At 49.0% G+C, this 23193-nt stretch overlaps 1 protein-coding gene across 7 annotated transcripts in view; it reads left to right on the top strand.

Moving 5' to 3' along the window:
* CCDC9B (coiled-coil domain containing 9B) overlaps positions 1-23193 on the top strand; it is a 47802-nt gene that overhangs the window by 9635 nt on the left and 14974 nt on the right. For 4 of the 7 annotated variants that reach the window (XM_053979956.1, XM_053979955.1, XM_053979958.1 and 1 more), the window contains exons 3-15: positions 2634-2687; positions 4930-5043; positions 5443-5547; positions 6270-6332; positions 6723-6887; positions 10107-10256; positions 16187-16261; positions 18094-18278; positions 19611-19672; positions 20179-20232; positions 20666-20771; positions 21345-21402; positions 21743-22555. In XM_053979956.1, the coding sequence (XP_053835931.1) occupies positions 2634-2687; positions 4930-5043; positions 5443-5547; positions 6270-6332; positions 6723-6887; positions 10107-10256; positions 16187-16261; positions 18094-18278; positions 19611-19672; positions 20179-20232; positions 20666-20771; positions 21345-21402; positions 21743-22525 (1974 nt within the window). In that variant the 3' untranslated portion in view covers positions 22526-22555. The remainder of the gene's footprint in view (positions 1-2633; positions 2688-4929; positions 5044-5442; positions 5548-6269; positions 6333-6722; positions 6888-10106; positions 10257-16186; positions 16262-18093; positions 18279-19610; positions 19673-20178; positions 20233-20665; positions 20772-21344; positions 21403-21742; positions 22556-23193) is intronic. The other 3 variants (XM_053979959.1, XM_053979960.1, XM_053979961.1) reach the window with 3 other exon arrangements.

Raw genomic sequence — 23193 nt, 5'->3', positions numbered from 1 at the left:
CCACTGCTGCAGTTGCAGATGCTGCTCCCTTGGCTGGGCCCTTTTGCCCCTGGGTTTCTGTGCCTGCAGTGTTCACTGAGGGTTCCCATTGATCTCAGATGATGATGCAGAAGTAGGTGCTCATCATTTGTGCCACTCAGACATGGTAAAAAACAGATGAGACATGTCAGCTCTTTGTATTGAGGTCAGGAGCAGCCGAGACTGCCCTGGAGGGAAATGCAGCTCTCCAGCGACATCAGCAAAGGCAAAGGTATTTTAGGGATCTTCACTCCTATTCATGGCACTGCTCATTGCTGGAAGAGCTTGGCCAGACTGCCAGGAATGGCAGGGATATAGGATGCCATGGCTGTGAAGTCAGGAGAAATCTGGAGAAACTCCTTGTGAGCAGTTGGCTTAAGCCTTGATAATTTGAGCATGACATGGGCAGCACAATGGATCCAGCTGCAAGTGGTGTTCACCCTACACTGCACAGAGAACCTGACCTTGGAGTTTGGGGTAATGGTTTCTGTTTTAACCTGAACCTCAGCATCAACACAGTGTGCAGCGTCCTTGAGGCAAGAGACATGACCACCACACAAACAGGATAATGCACAGGATAATGCGCTGGGGTCCCTCACCCCAAAAGGCCACGCAAGGACTTGCACTCACTTCCTTCAGGGTGGCCTTTCGGCGGCTGTCGCTTTGTTTTCTTGCCTTGCCTGGCTGCCAGCAGGCACGGGGAGCAAACAAGCCGTACTGCACCGCGGGAGGGGTGGGGTGGGGGGGCACATTTTGGTGCCGGGGTTTACATCCCTTGCCGGGGCAGGTTGTGGTGGCTGGCTCAGAACAAAGTGCTTCCTGGGAGGCAGATAACAAACAGAAGTGCAGGCACTGCTGGATGGTACCTATGCTGGTGAGGGCTTCAGAGCTTCTATGAACACTGACTCCTGACTCCACCCAGTCCCTGAGTGACCTTGTCCCTGTGGCCACCAGCCCAGCTAAAAATGGGATATCACTCTACCCTCAAAAGAGAGTGTGCCAGCTTGGAAAACCAAGGCAGTGCCATCCCACAGTTCCCCTGCATTCCCAGGCCAAGGTAAAGCTCCACATGACTATGCATCTCCTGCACAGCTGTGTCCACCACAAACCTCTTGACAAGCACTTGGGCTCTAGCAAAGCTTTTTTCCAATTTTCTGCCCACAGCTGAGTCTTCATTTCCTTCATCAAACCTGAATCCAGAAGCACTGCCTTGAAAACTATTTCAATTCCCTTTCATCATTGAGTAGCTACTAATTAATATAGGTCAGTCTGTCCCTCCAAGAGCTTTTACTAAGCTGTTCTTCCAGCTCTTTAGTGCCTTAGCCATGATGTCCAAGCCATGTGCAAAGAAGGGACCAGGTTCTGAATTCTGCAAAGCCTTTGGCAGATCTCCCTTAAACTACTCCGGGTTTCAGGTCAGTCTTCTCAGATTTTGTGAGGAGTTGACCTGCTCAAAGGTCTTAGAGCGGATAGTGGGCAGCAGCAGACCAGCTTGGTTTTTTTAACATAGGAACATAGCAGGGCCCACATTAAGGTGGGGCTGTGCATCAGTCCTTGGGCAACAAAACATTCCCTGGTGTGCCCCCCTCCCCCGGGGCAGGGGCAGCTCCAATCTCTGATCTCTGTGCCCAGGAACAGGAGCCGAAGGAATAGCTGGAGCTGTCATGGGACGGTTAGGCTGGATATCAGGAAAAGGTTCTTTTCCCCCAGAGGGTGGTCAGGCACTGAGCAGGCTCCCCAGGAAATGGTCGTGGCCCCAAAGCTGCCAGAGCTCAAGGAGGGTTTGAACAATGCTCTCAGGCACAGGGTGGGATTGTTGTGGTGTCTGGGCAGAGCCAGGAGTTGGGCTGGATGATCCTGTGGGTTCCTTCCAACTCAGGATATCCTATGGTGAGGTAAGGGTTCATGTGGTGACTCAAGGTGCAGCAGCTGAATGCTGTTCCCTCAAAGCCCCGCTGCTACTTGTGACTCTCCTGGGGGTTGTTTTGGCAGCTTTCAGACAGGGACTTACAGCAGTCCCTCTGCTTTGGCTGTGTGCTTGCTGCTAGTCCTGCTGCCAGCTGGTGATGCCCACCCCACAGCACTCTTCTGCTCCTTCCTGAAAGAAAGGCCCACTTTAACAGTGGGGAAATCATTCCCAGAGAATACTGAAATTAAAAAGAAAAAGGCAAATCTGACCCATGTTGTCCCATGCAGGCTCATGCACACACACTCACAAGACATCCAGGACCCCAGATATCTCCCGGCCCGCCAGGCATGGAGCCAGCCATGCATAACAAACAACACGACCCCATGAATGGCCACGCAGCGAAGCCAAGCTGTTTGCCTGATCCATCCGTCATTGTTCACACCGCTTTTCCCACTTTGAACGAGGGTTTGTGGCATCAGGAAGTTAAAAGGAGTCAGGAGGGGGGAAAAGGGGGAGTGTTTCTTTTAAAAAGAGAGTGAGATTGGAGAGGAGGACACAGGCACTCCAAACCCTGTCTGTGCTTGGTATATTAGGCAGCCAGTGCTCTTGGCTGGGAGCCCAGACGAGGCTTTTGTAATCAAAACATGATCTTGTATGCTGTGCAACCAGTGCTGAGAAAGGCCGTCTGATGGCTCTCCTCTTTTAGCTCTGCTCTGGAATCCGCCGAGCTCCGCCGCCGATGTCCAACATGCACCGAGCTGTGAGTGCTGCCTGCGCGGGGCCTGGGAGGGGCGGGGGCGCTGGGGTCCCTCACCCCAAAAGGCCACGCAAGGACTTGCACTCGCTTCCTTCAGGGTGGCCTTTCGGCGGCTGTCGCTTTGTTTTCTTGCCTCGCCTGGCTGCCAGCAGGCACGGGGAGCAAACAAGCCGTACCGCACCGCGGGGAGGGGTGCTGGGGGGAGCGCATTTTGGTGCCGGGGTTTACATCCCTCGCCGGGGCGGGTTGTGGTGGCTGGCTCAGAACAAGGTGCCTCCCAGGAGGCAGATAACAAACAGAAACGCAGGCAGTGCTGGATGGTGCCTATGCTGGTGAGGGCTTCAGCTGCAGCTGTCAAGGAAGAGGATATTTCTTAAAAAGAGCGGATACATTTGCTTACGCAGAAGAGTGTTAGTACGGGCCGCTCCTGTCCCCTTTCCCTCCCCCACCTCCTGCCATTCACACTTTCCCAACCCTGCTGTCTCCGAGGTCTTGCTGTAGAAGCAGGCGATCGTAGAAGTGTGTGCGAAAGCACTGCACGCAGAGACAGTCTGGAGTGAGGTGTCCCTCCAGCCCCCAAGGAGCTGCGTAGCCAGTGTGTGTGCCACTTAGGAGAGGGGCTGTGACACAACGGGATGTCGTCATTTAACTGAAGCCTGAAGCCGATAGCTTTCCATTTTCTCTTTTTGTGACATTTTAATTTGCAATAGAATGAGGCCTCTCGTTCAGTGGCTATGCCCTGCTCTTTGGGAGGCTTTGGGTTCAGCTGATTGCTGATTCAAAGCCATCGCACGTTTGTTCTGCCAAAGCCATTTATAACTCTCTGTCGCGGTGACATACGGGCACCTTGGCTCCCCGGAAGAGCTTTACTCTGGGGAGGGCACGGTGGAGCCACTTTCCATCCTGAGCATCAGCTCCAGCACCGGCTGGGGCAGCGGATTCGTTCCAGAAACGGAGGAGAAGGCATGGCCCCCTGTTAATCGGCTGGCTCGGGACGGCAGCTGACGAGCAAACGCTGACTGGGCTGAAATGGACAATGGGTGAGCCCCTGGGAGCTGAGCGTGGGCTCCACACACTGCCCAGCGCTTCGGCCGCGGGGCTCGGGTGTGCGGGTGAGCGACCCCTCCCGCCCACAGCTCCCAGCATTTGCTGAAATAGGTTGTGCAGAGAGAAACACCTTAATGGCATCGTTAATAAAGTGGAGGAGAAGTGCTGAACACCAGCAAACTTTCCTTCCAGTGACTTGTTTCCAGCTGGAAATGCAAGGACCCCCTCCCCCCGGCACCAGCCGTCTTGCAGCGTAGACAAAATGCTGACAAATGGGCAGAGGGAGAACAGCCTGACAGGCCTTTTCCATTTTTTTGCTTTGAAAAGAGAAGAGCACAAATACAACCTCTGCAGGAATTTTAAAATTTTTCTCAAGCCGGCAGCTCTGCCAGTTCTCCTTCAAAAGAATCTGAAGATGAAAGGGGTGTGTTTGAGGGCATGCACCACTTTGATTCCACCCTCAGCAGCCAACACCCCAGAGCTCAGTAAACAGCGAACCTGCCAATTTAGTGCTCCCAGAACAGCTTCTGTTCAGGTAAACACCAAATTTGGCTTTAATCAGCCTTGCAAAATGCCCGTGGAACTGTGTCCACCCACAAAAGCAATCTGCTCATCTGTCACATACTTGATGATGAATGACAATGGAAATGCCATTTGTTTCCCACAGATGTTGACAAAATCCCATTGTCCAGCAGAAGAATGTGTGGAGATGGTTTAAATGTTCTTGTCCCACCTGGACACAGATGTGTGCCTGTGTCCCTGTGTCCTGGCAGAGCAGGGGCTGTTAGATCATATACCCATCAGGGGGGATGCCAGTGGGGATGGGCTGGTGCAGGAGCTGTGGTCTGTGTCATGAGCAGGTTCTGCTGCCTTTCCCTCACTGATGTCTGACACCCAGCACACCTCCTCCGTGCCTGAGTACACACGAAGGTGAGGGTCATGTACTGCATGCAGAGAAGCAGGATGTTAACTCTGGAGCCCACTGCCAGCGATCAAAGTGGGGCAGCAGCGCTTTGCTCAAACTACCTCATTGCTGAACAAAAATTGTAAGAAAAGGAAAGGTGAATTCTGTCAGGAAAAAGTCAGGGAGAAGTGATGGGGAAAGACTCTTTCACTTCCCACCCTGTCCAGACAGAAGGAGCAGGTTTCATCCTGTTGGTAAGATGACTGAGAAGATCTTCGCTCCTTGTTTTTCCAGGATGCTGCTGTGGATGATGCTGTGTTAAGGAAGAAAGAGCAGAAAGATGTTGAACTTGATAAGAAAATCTTGGCTTTGCGGAAAAAAAACGAAGCACTGATACGAAGGTACCAGGTGAGTCTGCAGGTCCTTACCTTCCCCAGCTCTGATTTGGGGTCCTCAACTCACAGTGTAAAGAAGATTGTCAGCACAGTCAGAATGACTATGTTACACAGATACCATGTTTATATTGTAAACACTCAGAGCAGGTGGGCAGAGCTCTGCCTTTAGCTTGGGCTTTACCTTAGCCTTTAACTACAAGTCTTGAGTTGCTTTGGAGAACAGACACTGACACAGACACTGCTGCAGCATCTCCTTGCCCACTGCCACCTTCCTCAATCTGCATCCCATAACTGGGACACGAGTTGGAACACTCCCTCTTAGAGGTGGAGGTGGGTCTGTTTAGCAGAATTAAACAGGAAAATGAACAGCATCCAGGTACAGGCTTGTGATGAGGGGATATCTGTGTTTCAGGAAATAGAAGAGGACAAAAAGCGAGCGGAACAGGAGGGAATGGCTGTTACCTCCAGGAGGCCCAAGCAGGATGGACTCACTATTACCATCACCAAAGCTCACAATGTAAGTGGTGCCTCTCCTTCACCATGGGCCAGCTCTCACTCCAGTCCTACTGCTGCAAAGTGGTGTTTCTGAGAGAGACCATCCACAACAAAGTTCTTAGAGGCACAGGAAATAGATCCTAAGCTCTGAAAAGCGTGGGTAAATTCTGCAGAGGTGTGCGATCGGAGTGATTTTAGGTGCTGTACATAAGTTTCCAGCCATGCCCCGGCACCTCTACCCGTGCACAAAGACATAACTAGCAGATGACTGGCTGTGTGAACAGGCACACTTGGCCCTGGACAGGTTCCAGGTGTCAGCATCACTGCAACTATGTAGGCAGAGTGTATCAGGTGTATGTGTGTATGTGTCACTGGAGGCATCAGGAGTGCCTCTGAGAATGCCATAGGCTGGCAAAACTTATGGTCTCCTTAGGCTTTGGGAGTGAGCAAAGCAAGTGGCCCTGGGCCAGAGGCTGTGAGTCCCAGGTTTCCTTCCTAACTGGACCAAATCTGATAAGCTCTGTCCACCCATCCTGGCAGCATGGGGCTTGGGAAGCCAGTGCTGCCTTAACCCCTTGGTGAACTCCTCTGCCAGAGCTCATGCAGAGCCTGCTGAGCCAGCCCACCCTGCTTTCAGCACTCCAGGTTGTTGGATCCAGGCCAGTGCATTGTTCCCTTCCCACCCTGGCCACGGCCCTCGCCTCTCTCGGGGTGCGCTGCTGCACACATTTTTCTCTCATACAGGACCTGAAAGATGCAATTACCCAGACTGAACACTATGGACAAGATAGCCCAGCCCTCTCGATGGTGAGCACCACCCTCAGCCATCCACTTGGCTTCCAAGGCCACCTTCAGCAGGACTTAGGCTTTCCCAAGCTAACTCAGTGTGCTGCAGAAAGAGATGAGGATGGCATTTCTTTCCCATAATTCTGGCATTTTAGTCTGAAATGTCAGATTTGTAAGTGCGAGGGATTTTTCAGCCCTGCTGTCTCTGTGGGTTTTGCTGCTGAGCAGACAACAACCCCCTTGTTCCCCAGGAATGTCACAGCAGCGTGCTGGGCACAGAGAACTTCCTGGGGGCAAGGGCTGTCTGTTCTGTAGCTGCCTCCCCGCTTGTGTGCAGGTGTGTTTGGGGAAGGGAATCACATCCCTGAGTCAAGGGCCTGGATTTGCTAATGGAAGTGGTTCGTTTTCCAGGACAAAAGGGTGGTGAGTGAGAAATGGGTAAGCCCCTGTCCTACAAGCCCTGGATTTGGCATTGGCAGTGAGGAAGAGGAGGAGGAGGAGGAAGCAGATCATATGTTCACATTCAGGATGGGGAAGAGGATGCAGTTGGCTGTTACCATGGACAACAAAGCAAAGGTGAGTAGGGAAGAGGATTGCTCTTACACTGCAGCCTCTTGACTTACAAAGGGGTTTCTGTTCTGCCTCTCACTTGAGCTTTCTGTCCAGCATACCACATCCAAAGGGAATAGTTCCCTTACTGTTTGTTTCCTCTCATTTCACAGTTCTTCAGCACAACCTCTACATGCTACTACATGCTTCCCTCTCTATAGCTGATTCCCAGGATTCAGCCCTCAGGCCTTGCTAATCCCCTCAGCAACACCCTCCATCCAGCCAGGTGGAACCAATTCCCTTTCTGAGGGATCAGTCACCTTACTGCCCTCCTGGATCACTCTGGTGTTAAACTGTGTTGGGGTGCCTGGAAAGAGGGACTTGCTTGGTGACAGTGGTATGACTGAATGAGGCACCACCATCCTTCCTGTGACCACTGCAAGGTCCCAGCACCAGAGATCCTTGGCTGTGCAGAAAACCACTCACCTCCAATCCTCAATAACCTAAGTCATAGTCAAGCAAGACTCCCTAAAGGAAAGCCAGCTGGAAAGTTTCAGAAACTGGACAGAAATCCAGGGGTTTCCTTTGTTTCCCTGTTCTTTTTCCTGGCACACCTCAGATGAGTATTTTTAACACTGCCTCTGCAATCTGGGGCATGCCTCAGACATGAGATGGGCACATCTCACTTTACAGTGACTCTGTATGGGGAGTAGTGCAGCTCTGACTAAGCTAAAGAGCTGGTGCCAAGAGTCCCAGATCTCTGTCAGGCAGGGAATGACCCAGGACAAGCCCTGTGGAGGGGAGGAGTTGGCTCTGCCAGGCACTGTGGCTGTAAACTGCTCTCTGTCCCTGTTGGCTCTGCATGGGTGCTCTCCTCAGATGACATCTCTCACTCTGGGAGTTGGGGCACCAAGGACCAGGATTTCCCAATGTGGGATAAGCAGGTTGGGAGATCACCCAACCTGTTAAAATAGGAAACAAGGAAAAAAGACACATGTCAGCAGACACATTGAGCAGAATGTGCCTTCAGGCAAGGCCTTCAGCTTAACCAGAAGCAAAATGGAGAGGGAGGGAGGGAAGAAAGGAGGGAAGGAGTGGTAAAGGGAGGGAGGGCAAACAGTATTACACAGAAAATCTGGTGGTCTCCCAGCCTTGGATGTGTCTAGCTACCACATCTCTGTTAAATAGCTGTTTCCTGTATTTCCTCTGAGTCTTCCTTGCCATCTGCTCAATAAATGCAGGGTTTAAAGGCTTTGCCAGCACACCAGCCTTCACACCATGCCTTTTAACATCCAGTAGCCTAGGGATAGTGTCACCTCCCTGTAATCCAGTGATGTTCTTTGAGGTTTCTGTTGTGCTCAAGGTGTTTGGGCACAAGGTTCTTTGTGTTGGGTCTCATGAGGGACTTTCTCAGACAGCAAGTGATGAAGTCACCTTCAAATATCCTCCCAGTGCCAGACCTCCCTGGCAAGAGGTATCTGTGACCCTGTTACATGTCTAAAGGATGAGCCATCAACACCTAAACACTCTAGGGAGCAGCTGTTAACTTAAGATGAATAAATGCTTGATGTACAACTTGTGGATTAATAGCTTGCTGTTGTCTTCTAAACCATCTCCGGGCTTACTTTCTTAATAAAAAAATTATGTTAACTAGAATGCCAAACACCTTGTACCAATGCTCTGGGTAGGGCAGAGCCAGGCCAGTCTCCAGTTCAGGCTCTAACCTCAGCAGTACGGCCTAGAATTACTGAACCCAAAAGCAGAGCTAGAAATCCCCAAGGGAATATGTAACAAGGTTCCCACCATGTATATTCATCTGGGGCTGACAGGACAGGCAGAGCCAGACCACTCCTCTCCCCTGCATCAGGCTGACTCAAAAACTATCTCTGCTGAAACAGCAAAATCACACAGATGTGAAAGATGAATAAACAAGAGACTGAGGTTCTGCTGCTGGAAATACTCCAGTGTCTCCTAAAACATGTATCATGTGCTAGGAAGCCCGATGACTGAGAAGCCATAAAAAAGGTCATGCTAATGGAGGCTGTGAACAGCAAGGCTCTCTCCTCGCTAACATCTGCACTCCTGGCAGAGCCAAGGGAAAATGAGGTTAATGTGAGGATTCTTGATATCACATGTCATGGCAAAGGCCCTGATTGCATGTCTTCCCTACAAATCAGAGGTCTGGGTGTGCTTTTTGTTTTTAAAAACAATTTTGTAGCAACAAAGAGTTCCTAAGTTTCACTAAAGTTTCCTTGGAGATTTTGAGTACCTTTTAAATCAAGTGTCCAGTACATGTGAAAGCCCAGGGTGGAAAACAGAATAAAATGCACCATCCTTTAGGGAGGTAAGATGCTGAGGTTCCTTCATCCCTGGTGAAGTTGAGCAGACTTCATATGGATGAAGAGAAAAGAAAAAGATCAGTGATAACGATGGATATGACTTATTAAGTCTCTCATTTCCTTGTAAGGCAAAAATAAAAAGGCACATGACTGTCTTGAAAGATGATACTTTTAAATGAGAAAAAGTATGAGTATATTTTTGTACAAAAGATGTGCTCATTTTGTGGAATTGATGGCTGAGGGCACTGGCAGGACATCAGCCAGCAAAAAAAGATCATTAACAAAATAAGAAACAGATGTAAATCCATGTAGTGAAGTCATGACACTAATACAGACAGCTGTAAATAATATCTGAGAGGGGTAAACTGCCCTTGCACAAGGAGCTTATATATCAGGTTTCTTAAGTATTCCTCTGCTGAATAAATAATTCCAGAAATACAAACACACAATGACTATGAAACGATGAATTATCAAGTGCTAATACACTTCAGGGGAGTAACTGCTATGTGGACAAGGTTGAAGGAACCCCACTGTTCCCCTTCTCCTCCACCTTCTAGGCTTATGCTCTAAGGTAGCCTCACATTTTATTGGGACATGTTGTATGAGGTGGGGACAACCTGACATTTGTTTCTAAGACACAGACGCAAGCTTAAAATAAAACCATCCTTCAGTGTTCATGCTGCAGATTATCCGAGCAGGGTAAATCCCACAATGCTGATGTGCTCAGCTAAACACACCTCTGTAATATCACAGATCCCTTAGAGTGGGGTGGCAGCATTACAAGCCAAGGGGACTGATTGTTTGGCGCATTTGCTGTTCTGCCAGCCCAAAATCCTTTGCAATTTGGGATGGCCACTCTCCTAGGAGGGTTAATGGAGGTGTCCTTAACTCAGCCTGTGCCTTCCAGAGCAAGAGGATCGTCAGCGAGAAACGCGCCGAGAGCTTCCCTGGCCCGGGCCGAATGCCGGACCTGAGTGAGGAGGAGATGGACCATTTGGTGGCTTTCCGACGGGGAAGGAGGATGCAGATTGCCATCACCATGGATAACAAGGAAAAGGTAAGTACAGTGCTAGTGACTGGCTTGTAACCTATCCACTTCTGCTGGCATGAGGAGGGCCTAGGCACAGGATGTTAGGAGACACTGTATGTTAATAGTGCAGCTTTTCTCCATATCTCTGCTTTCCATCCTTGTGAAAGAAGAAAGCCATGATCTTTTCCCTCCCCTGTGATCCTAGCTAAAGCTAGAAGCCTCCTAAACACACTGAGTTCATAAACAGATGCTGCTTTGGAAGGATTGGTGAAAGCATTGCCAGATATGGGACATGAATCTCACCTTGTCTCTTACCAGCTTTTCTTTGAAGTCACACAGCAGACTGGGACAAGAGCAGTGTCCTCCTGACTCACTGCACGAATTAAACATTAACAGAGCTGGGCAGTATCTGCTTCTGAAACACATCCTGCTGTGCCCGGCCATCACCTGCTGAGTGAGCTGGCTGAACTTTGTTAATCTTTGAAACATATTTCAAATACTTCTTTACAAATACCTTTCTCTTTACACACACAGAGGCATGTGCTATTTTCCTCTTTGGAAGCTTTCACAGATAAGAAAGAATGCCTGCAGCAAACAGGGTCAGCAAAGACTGTGTAGGGAAACGACACTTGGTGTAGCTACCAAATACACCCAGGAATGCTGGGAGACATCTGCAGCCCCTCTCTGGAATAGTGCCAACCATTTCCTGCTACTACCCACTCTCATCTTCAGCTTCTCCCCAGGGCTTACCTAGGCTCCAGGAGCTCCAGGTGCTCCTTTCTTGTGGCTGCCAAGCAGCATTTTGAATGCCATAAACCTCAAATAGTATTATGCCTGATTGAGCCACTGGTAGCCCCAGAAGTCCCTATGACAGACATTGCTGCTTCAGTCTAGGCATCACCAACATTCCTGGATATAATGGGATTGACCTGACTGTGCTGTTTCTGCCATTAAGCTTGTCAAATGTACTTCTGTAATGTGCCAGGCAAGTGTCATCTTCTGCTCTTTGCTGGGCCTGTTTAAACACTTGTCTCTGAGGTCATCAAGGCTGGGGCTGTAGTGCCTGGATGTTGGCTTTAGATCCTGTGCTCTCTTAAGTGTATGGGCTGCCCTGCAAGGTCATCTCTTATCTGGTTTCATTATAGAATATGAAATTTGAGGCTGAGCATCCATGTATGTGGTTTTGGCAATGCCTTGCTCATACTGGCCTCAAAGCATCTGGATTCAGAGCACATGAGGGCGGGCCTAAGGCTGCACTGGCTAAAGCCATAGAATCATCTAAGCTTAGAATCCCAGACTTGTTCAGCCTTGTTCCCTGACAGCTCCATTTGCTGTTCCTGCATCAGGGGAAGTAGTGAATAGATCATTCCCAGGTCACTTCCCAAAGCACAAATGATTTTATCGACCTGTTTCACATCTCCCTTCAGCTATCTCACATAACTTAAGAGATTGCCCCTATTTAGACTTGTCTGCTGAGGACTGTTCTTTATTTCTGATCATTCTCATTGTCCCCACTTGTGCTTTTGTTATTTTTACCATATTCTTTCAGTACAAGTAGACCAGAACTGCACATGGTATTCCAGCTGCGGGCTCTCCAGGATGTACTCAGTGACATAACAATGTTCTGGCTTGTTCTTTTTTCTTCTCCCAACAAGTTTGCATTTTCTTTGCCTTTTTTTTTTTTTCCCTAAATAATTGAGCTAACATTTTCAGAGAACTAGTCACAGTAACACCAAAATTTCATTCCTGACTGTTAATCATAGCTCAAGACTCATTACTCTGTGTGTGTATACAAGAAGGGACATTTTTCTCTGTGTGAGTTATTTTGTATTACTGATATTGAATTTCAACTGTAATTTTATGATGCAGGCAGTCAATGTCAAGAGATCTTTCACAGCTCTTTCCAGTCAAATTACATTCTTTGCCCTGGATAATTTAGCATCATCAGCAAACTGTCATCCCTCTCTTCAGCTCCTTTTCCAGACCATTTATGTGCATGTTGAACAGCACATGTTCCAGTGGCACACTCCTGCTAATCCTGCCATGGAAACCACCATTTTCTTGGCACTTTTTCTTTTCTATCCTTTAATCAGTTGTTAAAAGATAAACTTCATTTTCATCCCCAAACTGATCAGCTGCTGGAGAGCCTGGTGGGGTGTCAGTGGTGTCGGCTGGGTAGCTGTGTGTTAGGACCTGGGCTGGGACCCCCGATTCAAGGATTAACTTTCAGTCTCTCATTAACCCTAGCATGGTTCAGCCTTTTTACCTCGTGTCCCAGCTGGTTCCCTGCTCTTTTGGGGTTCCCACAAAGGCCTAGGAGAAAGAATCATATCCATCACTCCCCCTCCAGTAGCCTGGCCACTGTCAAATTTGCTTCCTCCCCAGTGCATGTGTCAAATTTATCCAATTAAAGTATTTGATGGCTGTCCTCGTTTCCATACATTTTCTCTATTTTTATTAGTGATTAAATTCAATAAAGAAAAAAAAAGCCCAAACTAACAAAACAGAACAAAACAAAACAAAACATCAACCAACCAACCAACCAAAAAAAAAAAAAAAAAAAACCCAAAAAAACCCCCCAACCCCCCCCCCAAAAAAAAAAAAAAAAACCACCAAAAAAAAACCACAACAAACCCCAAAGAGGAAAACTGCTCCCATTCTTGCTGCCCGTGTGCTTCTGGCTAACCCCATGCTGTCAGTCTCAGACTGCAGCACAGCTGAGACAGGAGCTGCCAAAGAGGAAATGCAAGGGAAAAAAAGATGCTTTCATGATCTCCTTTTGAGACAGCCCCAGTGCCATAAGTAGAGAGAAAGTAGAAAGACTCTTCCACTCTCTGTTAGCCCACAGGGCTGAAGGGACCAAATTATCCTGTCTCCTTGCAGAGTCCATCGCTCTGCTGCTGTAGCTTCACGACCTCCAGTGCTGCTGCTGGCTTGGAAGTGCCACATCTGGGACCCATCTCTGCCTGGCTGCCCCTAAACCTGCCTCAGGGCTCTCCTACATGTAGGGCTGGAAACAATCATTCATTTTTAGCCCTAAAAAGCCACTCCATGCTTTGGCAGTGTTTCAGGCTCATTAGTACATTAGAGCTACGAGCCAGCAGCCCAGGACCAGTGGCGCACAATGGTTAATTAACAGGTTACAAATCATCTTTTAAATGGGCAGTTGATAGAGCTTCAGGGCTTTTAAATTGTCCTTTTATTAACAGAGTTTCCCAGGATGGTGTATCAGAAATGACTGTAATCAAGAGACACAAAAGCTGCTTTCAGGAACTAATACAGAGGAGTCGGACTTGCTGCTTGCAGAGGAGAGGAACCAAACCTGTGGCAGGAGAAACACTTGCTTTTACATTGCAGATGGGAGGGGAAAATAGGCAGAGAGGGTGGCTGAAAAGTCTTTAGCTCCCTTCAGGCAGCACAATTAAGGAGGCAGATTTTTCAAAAGAGTTATAAAAAAAAAATCCTCTCATGTACTAGTTTCAAAAATCCTGCCCAGTGGGGAATCTGAGCATTAGAAAAACAGCTTTGAGCTCCTACAAAAATCTCCTCATTTCTTCAAGAAGAAATACCAGTTGTGGTGCTGACACGTGCCTGGAGAAGTGGGTACCAAAAGGTTTGTTTAATTCATCTAATAGTCCTTATTTTTTAAAAAAGAAGGCATTGATTTAGCCCAGATATGTGGAAGCCTGTCAAAGCTTCTGGAGAACTGTTAGTACAAACCAGTGCTTGGCTGGATAATGGCATCAGTACTGTCACCACTGCACAGTGACATTAGCTGGAAATATGCATGCCAGGGAGTCAGAAAGACCCAGTGGCAGAAGGCATTTCGGATCCCAGGGCTGGTTTGGAGCAGGCTCTGCCCCACCTTGGGCCCCACCCTGGGCCATTCCGGACTGAGAAACAGAGAAATCTTGGCAGAAACCTCAGGATAAACAAGCATAATCTTCCTTGACTGCTTCAGGCTTTTGTGTCCTTCTCTTGCTCCACAGGAACAGTTACACTAGGAATGATAACGTCCATGTTATTTTTCTTAATTTTGGGGGCAGAGAGAAAGAAGGAAAAGAAAAACATGTTTTACTCCCTCTTGGCCTGGCCTGGGTGTGTGGTAACAGGAGCAGCAGTTCTGGGGCAGCAGGACAACAGGAATTCTGCTCCTGAACCAGTGCAAGAGCCAAGCTGACTGTTCTCTGCACAGCTCAGACCTGCTGTCCTGGTACAAAAGAACTACATTTTTGTGGTCTTCCCCATTTTCCACAGTGCCCTCTGAGAAGCAAAAATAGAAGCAGACTAAGGCAAAAGGCAGCTGGCTTGCAGTGAGGGTGTAAAAGGATGAAGAGTTGTGCAGTGTCTCTGTGACCCAGGTTTGTGGTGGGCACTGATGAGATAGCATTCTAAATGGGACAGCCACTGGGATGCAGGGCTCTGGGAGAGCAAAGTTTCCAGATTTCTGCTGGTTAATCTCTCACTAAATGCTCAGTTTGGGAATGCAGAGACTCATTCAATCTCTCACTACAGGGTTCTTCAAACAGGGCTGTCAGAGCAGGTGACTTTGAGTCCAGAGGGAGCATTTTTTGGTTATATAAGTTTTCACAGCAACATTTTGAAATAAATCCCCAGTGTCATCTTTCACCATACACCCTTTTGCAACAGGCAGGATATGGTGAGGGGCAGCTTCTCTGAGCACAGACCCCTCTGCAATTTTCCCAAATCTTTGCTGAGAAATCCCAGGACAATATAGCTAAAATTTTCCTTTTTATTTCCAAGGATCTGTTTGAACAAACCTCCATCTGTGCTGGAGCTACGAGTCAGACCAGTGAAGCTGTCATGCACCAAGTGCAACGACAGTCCATGAACTGTATGGCCACACTTCCCACCTGCCTCAGACTTAGCATGTGTGGGCAATCCCCCAAAAATGTGTCCCCAGCTCATTCCCTGCATGATTCTATGAGATACATGAGAACAAGCTGCAGCAGCATGAGTTGCCTTAGTAGATTGGGCAGAGCTGCAGGTATCAAGACTGATATCCCAAGTTTCCCTGTAAAACTAAAGCTGTGTCTGGTGAATTCACAGAATAAAAGTCCTGTTTCCAGCCTGGGCTGGACCTCACCACGCTGCCGCTTTCTGGAAGGGCTGAGCTGGCAGTTTGTGCTGCCACGTTCCTCTTTGTGTTTCAGTTCTGCTTGGCACTGCAAAATGGCAGCAGGACAAGCTCAGCCCCCCACAGCCCTAGCCCTGTAACTGTCCAACCAGGCAGGAAGCCTTTCCTAAAAGATCTTTATGCTCTGCAGACTGTTTTGTTAAGACCCACTGCAGTCTCTCCCTGGCCTCTGGCATGGCCCTGTCTTGATTATTCATCCCGTGTGGGGACAGAGAACCCCTGGCTTGGACCATGTTCAGCTCAATAAGAAACAGAAGCTGATTGTCACCTCCTGCCAGGCTGGGGAATATCAACACCAGATATTCAACTCCAGAGCAGAGCTTGCCAATCTGGTGGCAGCATGGGTAAACCCCATGGGAGCAGGGTTGGACCGTGGTAGAAGGATGCCATGTTTGCCAGGGACTAAAATCACTCCTAGTTTGACCATGCTGGGTTGTAGCTGCACCTTAGATAGGCTTCCAGATCTGGTACAGTGGAATCCTAAAATGGCCCAAATCTGTAAAGATACTTGAAATTTGGTCTGCCTTGGAAAGAAACAGGACCATGCAGGACACCACTCTGCTTCCAGCCTGGGAGAAGGAGGGACCTGTGGGAATGCTTTTCTCATGCACCCCTTGCTTTCTTCTTTTTTTTTTCTACATCAGTTTGATTTGGGGCCCCAGAAACAATCCTTCCTCTTTTGCTGATATTTTCTGAGAAGTTCTTACATGTCCTGGTCGGCACACGTTCAGGTCCTGATTCCCCTGCGAGGAATCCTTGCTTAATCCTTGAAATAATTCCTGTGTCTGTTCTCTTGCAGGGAGAAGAACGGAGAACAGCAGAGAAAAGGAGATCAGACAGTGACAGAGGCCCAGAAACTGAGCACAGCTGGAAGGTGAGTGAGGCCCATGTCCCTTTGTGGGAACCCTTGTCTTAGAAGAGGAAACCAGTAGAATGTGCCTTCCCACCATAGTCCTAAAGGAAAGATGACCTTTGAAGTCTCTTGAGACCCAAACCATCCTGTAATTCTGTGAAGCAGCACTGTGCTCTGACATGGCTCCCACTGTTCATCACTCTCATCATACAAAGCTTTGCTGAGCAGCTGACACACCTGGAGCAAGCAGCACTGGAAAGGTGACAAGGACCTGCCTCCACAGCTTGTCAAGGCTGCTCATGCCCTTCACACAGCCATCGGTATGTTAGGAAGGGTAACATGCTCACTCCTGTGGCAGCACAGCTTTGGCTGGTTCCTCTCCCAACACCATTTCCTTGTGGATTGAAAAGCTCAGGCTGTATTAGCTACAGCTCCACACTTCAGCAGGAGCTGAGTAGGATGGAGGTAAATTAAAGCACAGGCCTTCCCACTGACTGTTTAATGCAAAGCCTGGAGACATGCTGGCTCCCTCGAGCCTGCAGATGCTTTAATTAATGGAGCACAAATAGAATAACCCCACCTCAGCGTGATTCATTAGGAGGACACAGATGGGCTCTTAGACACTAATTCCAGCTGAGCCCCCCAAAGCAGGAAGGGGGAGCACGATAGCCTGTGGTCCAGCTAACCACAGCTGCACTGTAATTGAGGTGAGGGACCGACTCCTCCTGCTCCGTAGGCCCCCAGCCATTTCTGCCTCTCCCCATAAGAGAGCACAGGCATCAGCCTCAGTCCTTCCCTTGCTTTTGGCTTTATGGATGCATCAAGATCCATCCTGGCAGGACCCACATCCTGGCAGGACCCCCTCATCTCTCCCTCCTCGGGGACACGGTGTCAGGTCCCCAGCTCCTGCCAGCTGAGGAATGGAGGAGCAATTGGTGCCACCCCGGCTCCGGCCCACGCAGGTGAGTCACCTTGGTAACAGGACTTTCAGTCCCTTCTTCCTGCTGCTTTTCTTACCCGCAGTGCAAGGCTGAGGAGTTAATTCCTCTTTGGGGAAGGTGTGAGGGTGGCTGGCACGGAAGGACACATGTATGAGGTGATGAATTATCTGCTGGTAATTAGCACCCCAGGACTCAGCTCTGCACTAGGCTATTCCCTACACACTGTTGCTTGACAACACACCACAGCCTGTCGGCTCCTGCTTCCACCTCATCCATTAACCTGACAGCTGGGCTACTTCCCCCCAACATGCTCCATCAACTCTGAATTGTCTTTCCATTAAGCTTTAAATTTTTGAGCAGTGTCAGCCCTTAACCAGTCTGTCATGAGGAGTGATAAACCAAGAGCCTGACAGCAATGAAGGTAAAGAGCCCCTTTGCTCTGGGAATGTTGCTCTTGAGCACAGGGTTGGCCGCAGCTCTGTGACTGTGGGCTCCCGTGGATGCCTGGTGGTCACACAAGGCTGGCTTCCTTCCCTGCCTTTTCACTGTGAAGGATTTCACAAGCATAACTTTGATTTATGTATCCCAAAACCTTCGGGTTGGGGGACTTATCATTCAAACCTGTTGAGAGATGTTGCAAGCACTCCAGGAACTGACTCTATGCCATAAGTAAACCTTAGCAAAGGTCCCTGCCTCAGCTTTCCCTTCTGTAGAGCCAAAAAGCCCCAGTGTATTTAGGCTTTGGGGAAAGCAGAGTCCTGGTGTACACACATCACTTCAGAGAAAGGAGCTGACTTTGTCCCAAGTTATTTTCAAATATTCCTGAGCATTTGTGGTGGTGACAATACAAAATACCCTGAATGCAGCTGTTTCAGAGATTTTATTAATGAGAAGCTATTTTCCCTCCACTAGGATGGTGGGAAGCCAGTCCAGAAGAGCCCTGGAGACCTGAGTTTCCCCATGACTGGCCGGGAGCGCTCAGAGTACATCCGCTGGAAGAGGGAACGAGACCAGATTGACCTGGAGCGCCTGGCACGTCACAAGAATGCCAAGGGCGAGTGGCGACGGGCTTGGGATGTGGAGAAGTCAGAGCACATGTAGGTCCTTCCCTGTCCCAGAGTGCTTTGCCTGCAGCAGGCCTAAAGCTAGTGGTGGAATCTTGTGCAGATACATATCAGTCCCATGCTGTCATGTGCCTGACCAAATCCATACTGCTGCCTCTTCCTCCCCAGACCATGCCCATAAGTGGGATCTGATATCAGAGTGATTCTCATGTTTGCTTCCTGATATGAGCTCTCTTGAGGGGGGATACCATGTGCTGACAAAGATTGCCTGCCTTTGGTCCAATCAGGATGTGGACTATAGGAGGGAGGGAAACATGAACCAAGGCTCAGTCTGTATCTGGAGGATCCTCACCATTTCCACATAAACATATCCAATGGCAGGAGGGTACAAGTGCTCTTCCAGAAACGTGGATGGACAAACTTGCATTGCTAGTCCACAGGTTCTCTAACTGCCCCCACTTCTTTGTCCTTTTCAAGCACAGGAGAGCCCAACATGCCTAAATCCTCCCCACTCCATAAACTGAGCCTGTTCAGGCACTGCAGGGCAAGGGGGTCACTTCAAAAGGCCACCTGTGCCATACAGGGACAAAGCTGAGAACAGCAGTGTGGGACAGCTGAGAATGGGTCTGGACACATCCTTGCCTCAATCACTGTCCCTCTGGTTGTGCTGGTTCAGCTGGGTCACACCAGCTAGAGAGCTTTGGAGGATGACTTGACACCCCTAGCAGGATAAGCTTCTGGTAGGGTGCTGAATTAGGGACTGGTACAAAGGTTTGGTGATAGAACAGTTTGCACAGGACAGGTAGGTGGGACAATCCTATGGCTGAGGAATGGAACCAAACACATCAATTTTCAGTCGTTGATACCCCAAAAATTAGGGGTGAATTGACTTAAGTGGGTGCTGAGTGTTGATATCAAGACAGCCCTGAGCCCTACTGTTTTTCCAAAAATCAATTTTTAAGAGAAAAGCCATAATATAAAACAAGCAGGACTAGAAGCTAACCAAACAGTCTGATTTGAGATGACAAGTCCCGAAGCTACTTCAAATTGTGTTTGGAAGCTTGGGAAGCTGCATTTGACTGTTGTACAGCTATCCTACATCTATAGGAGGTTCATAAAATTTAATATATACATATGGGTACTGATGTAAAGGTTTTAGAGGTTCTTCTTTGGGGTAGAACTACCTCACAGCCTCAGTCAGCACATGCAGCTTCAGCTGCTGCTGAGAAACCTGCACAGGTTTGCCTGTGGGCAGGTGCAGAAGGGCCAAAGGCCGGAGCTTGCATCGTGCCAAGGGCTCCTGCCCACGCTTTGCACACTGGAGGAGGATGGTCAGGTCTGACAATGCCTGTTTTTAACCTGCAGGTTTGAAGAGGACTTTGTTAAGGATGGGGAGCCAGCCTTGGATAATCCCAGCAGTAAGAAAGGTTGGCAAGGGACACCTAGACTCTGTCCTGACGCTAGTGAACGCTGATCGTGCGCATCCCAGTGCCACAGCAGCTGTCGTGGCTGTCAGCTATGAAGCTCTGCTTTCCTGGGCAAACGCCTCTGAGCTGGGGGCTCAGCCCTCCCTGCTGGGCAGAGGGCTCGGGGGATGGGATTTGAGCAGCTGGGTGCTAGAGCTTTGGACTTTCCCAGGGAGAGCAGTGGCTTCTGTAAGCTGGTACAACACAGTGTGGAGGCACAGCCCTGCCTCCTTTCCCACACACTCGTTTAAGAGGCAGTCCTATTCCAGAGCACATCATCTCTGATCCCTATGGCACATGCTGGCTTCTTTACAAGTATAAGTCCATCCTGACTCCTGATTCTCAGGAGATGGACTGGCAAAACAAAGCTTTCCCTCATGACACCCTATTTGAACATGAGGCTTTTTGCTGCCTGTCCATTACAGACCCTCACTCACTTTGGTGCATCCTTTGTTGTGTCCTTGCAGGGGGAAGGAATGCAAGGAAATTCCAGCACAGGTCTTTTCCTGCGGACGGGAGAGGTGAGTAAACCACAGGATTGTGTTATGTCACCCCACTAAATGCCAGCACTTCTGATATCCCTCAGGGAGAGTGTTCTTTCCAAACACTTGCAGATTTGGAGAGCCTTTTAGAACATACCACATGGCTGCTTTCATAGCTGTGTGCAGGGGAGAAGTCTTCCAAGACCAGCACAAGTAAGACTGTATTCAAGGAATAAGATTAAAAGTTAGAATTGGAATTTGGGATTAAAAAAAAAAAAACACACAACAAATTCCTAAATCCCTAAACCCTAAATTCTTGATTTGTCTTTATTACTTTAGAAAATATACGTACAATATGCACACAGCTTCAAAGGCTTCCCACCTTTCCAAGGATACAAGGGTGTTGGCCTGTTCAGTGGTCCATCAGCTGCTTCTGCCTGCTTTTGCATGGCATTTCCAACCTGTTTTCTAGGTGGAGGACATCATGGAGTGAACGTGAGCGACCCTGGTCCAAAAGCAGTGCCTGCTGTGAGCAGCCGAGCCAAGGGGAAGGACAGACTGACAGGCAGAGCCAGAAGGTGAGGAGCTGGCAGCACTGCCATGGTGTGCATGTCCATGTCTCACTCCCTGCCGAGTTATGAAGAGGCAACCTGTGCCAGGGCCTCACCACACTCACATGGAAGCATATCCCACCTAACACTTCCCTCTGTCAGTGGGAAGCCATTGGCCCTTGTCCTGTCACTGCAGGCCCTTGTAAATAGTCTCTCTGACTTCCAAGCTACTTCAAAGTAATTTTAACTTTCAGTATCTGCCTCTGTGTCTGCTGTTGTGGAGACCTGGGATACTTGGGCACTGTCAGGCAAGGAGGACCAGACTGTGGCAGGCATCAGCATAAGCAAACTCTATCTTCTTAGTCTGACTTAACTGTCTGTTCTGGCAAATAGAGTTCATATGTTCATTACAATTAAAATTACAACAACCAGTTAATTAAGATTCAGTGGTCTCAAATGAGTGTCTCTGGATAGGCCTGGACAAGGGGCTCAGACAAGGAATACATGGCCCTGGAAGGAATCCCTATCTGGGTGTCAGGCAAGACACACTGGCTTTGTAAGAACTTCAAGGCCTAAATTCTGATTACTTTTTCTTGACAGATGGGATGCAAAAGAAGGCGAGGACATGTCTCTTGTGAAGGATGACCTTGATGGCCAGGTGAGTACATGAGCTGCAGGCTGGCAGCTGAGTTTTCTAAACACATGCTCTATTAGGAAAATTGGAATCTCTAATCCATTCCAGAGCTGGGAGACCTCTGTTTTTGGGTAACTGTACTTGCCACTAACACTCCTTACATGGCCTGGTGTGACAGCAGCTTCACTGCTTACACACTGACCCTCTGCCAGCACAACCACCTCACCTATTCTGGTCCCTGAACACTTCTCCCCCTACATGCTTTTACATCCTTTTTCCTCAGGTTTTCAGAACCATCACAGACAAGAAATACAATATCCTGGTATTTTAATAAGCTGAACTTAATGTGTCCTTGGTTTCTCAGAGGAGCCTTGGTATGGACAGGCGGAAGAGCAGAGGTGACGAGGGGGTGGAAGAGAACTGCACAGCTGAGCTGGAGGAAAAGGGGAAACAGCCAAGCCTCCAGGATCACAGGGCCTCCTCCTCACAGAGGCTTCGAAGTGGGAAGGTCCAGCCTGCCCAGAATGGCCAGAAAGAGGAGCGGAGGGGAGTGAGGGGCTGCAGCACAGAGGTATCTGTGGCCAGCGCTGGGGACTCAGAGCCAGGGCCCAAGCCAAGCAAGGAAAGTGTTGGGGAAGATGCCAATGGGAAGCCTGGCACTGCTGACATCTCCCAGGAGAAGGAGAGCACTGACAGCACTGCTTTACAGAGCAGCCTTCAGAGCGCTGTGCAAGGCACCAGGCCTGGCAGCGAGGAGATCTTGTCACAGTCTGTGGGAGTGAATGTAGATGGAGCTGGGTTGGAGAAACTGCCAGCTTCAGAACAGGAGTCCTCTGAGAACTCTTCCAGCAGCCATGGAGGAAAGCTTGACACAGCAGCAGGAGACAGACTGGATGCAGACCAAGGACAGCTGGTGAGCAAAGGAGAGGAAGAAGTGATCCAAACCACTGTTCCTGAGGGACAGGCACTTGCACTACAAGGAAGTGAAGATGCTGAAGGCACTGAACACCATGAGCCTTCGCCCCCAGGGAAAGCCAGCTCTGACAAGGCTGTTGTGCCTGAGCAGGACATGGCAAAATCCCAGTCTGGGGAAGGGGACCAGCCTGAGGACTGCAAGGACAAGGACAGCGGGGACACTCACAACTAGCAGATTACACCGGCTTGCCTGAGACATAAGGTGAGTCATCTCATTAATGCTCTCAGCCATGGTACAGGGGCACAACTCCATTTTCTGTGGTACAATGGCATCATACTAGATAACTGCTCAGAAATGTTCATTATCAGTGCTATGGATCTCTAAGGTAATTAAATCTGTGGATCCCAAGGGCCTGTCCTGGAGTGGGTGGGGAAGGAATGCAAACTCAGACAGAAAAACTGACTGAAAACAGTCAGTTTTAGACAGAAAACTGGGCTGCTGAAGTTGGTTGATGACACACATTAGTTAGGGCACATACTGATCTATTCCTGGGAAGCTATGACCTTAGAAAGGATGGGAGGAATAACCTCAGTGGGATGAGTTTATTTCTGCCTCTGGGGTGATCACAACTCGAGGTCAGTGTGGTCCTTCCCCAAAACACTTGCAAAGCCACAGGGGCCCCCCTTGTGGGCAGAGCCTGGGAGAAGGTTGATTGTATGTGGGTTTCTCTTCCCAGTAGAAGGTCTATGAGTGCTACACTTTGAATTACAGATGGTAACACTGATGTGCAGGGCAGTGTATAAATACACAGGGTGAGATGATTCCTGGTGCAAAGGCCCACAAACCAAACAGAAGGGAAGGAGAACAGCCGGTTATGGAGCAATGGTCCAGATTTTACA

Source organism: Vidua macroura, chromosome 6 (assembly GCF_024509145.1).
Source record: "Vidua macroura isolate BioBank_ID:100142 chromosome 6, ASM2450914v1, whole genome shotgun sequence".
NCBI lineage: Eukaryota > Metazoa > Chordata > Aves > Passeriformes > Viduidae > Vidua > Vidua macroura.
The sequence above is the reverse complement of the archived record's forward strand: the minus strand, read 5'-3'. Positions and strand labels throughout refer to the sequence as shown.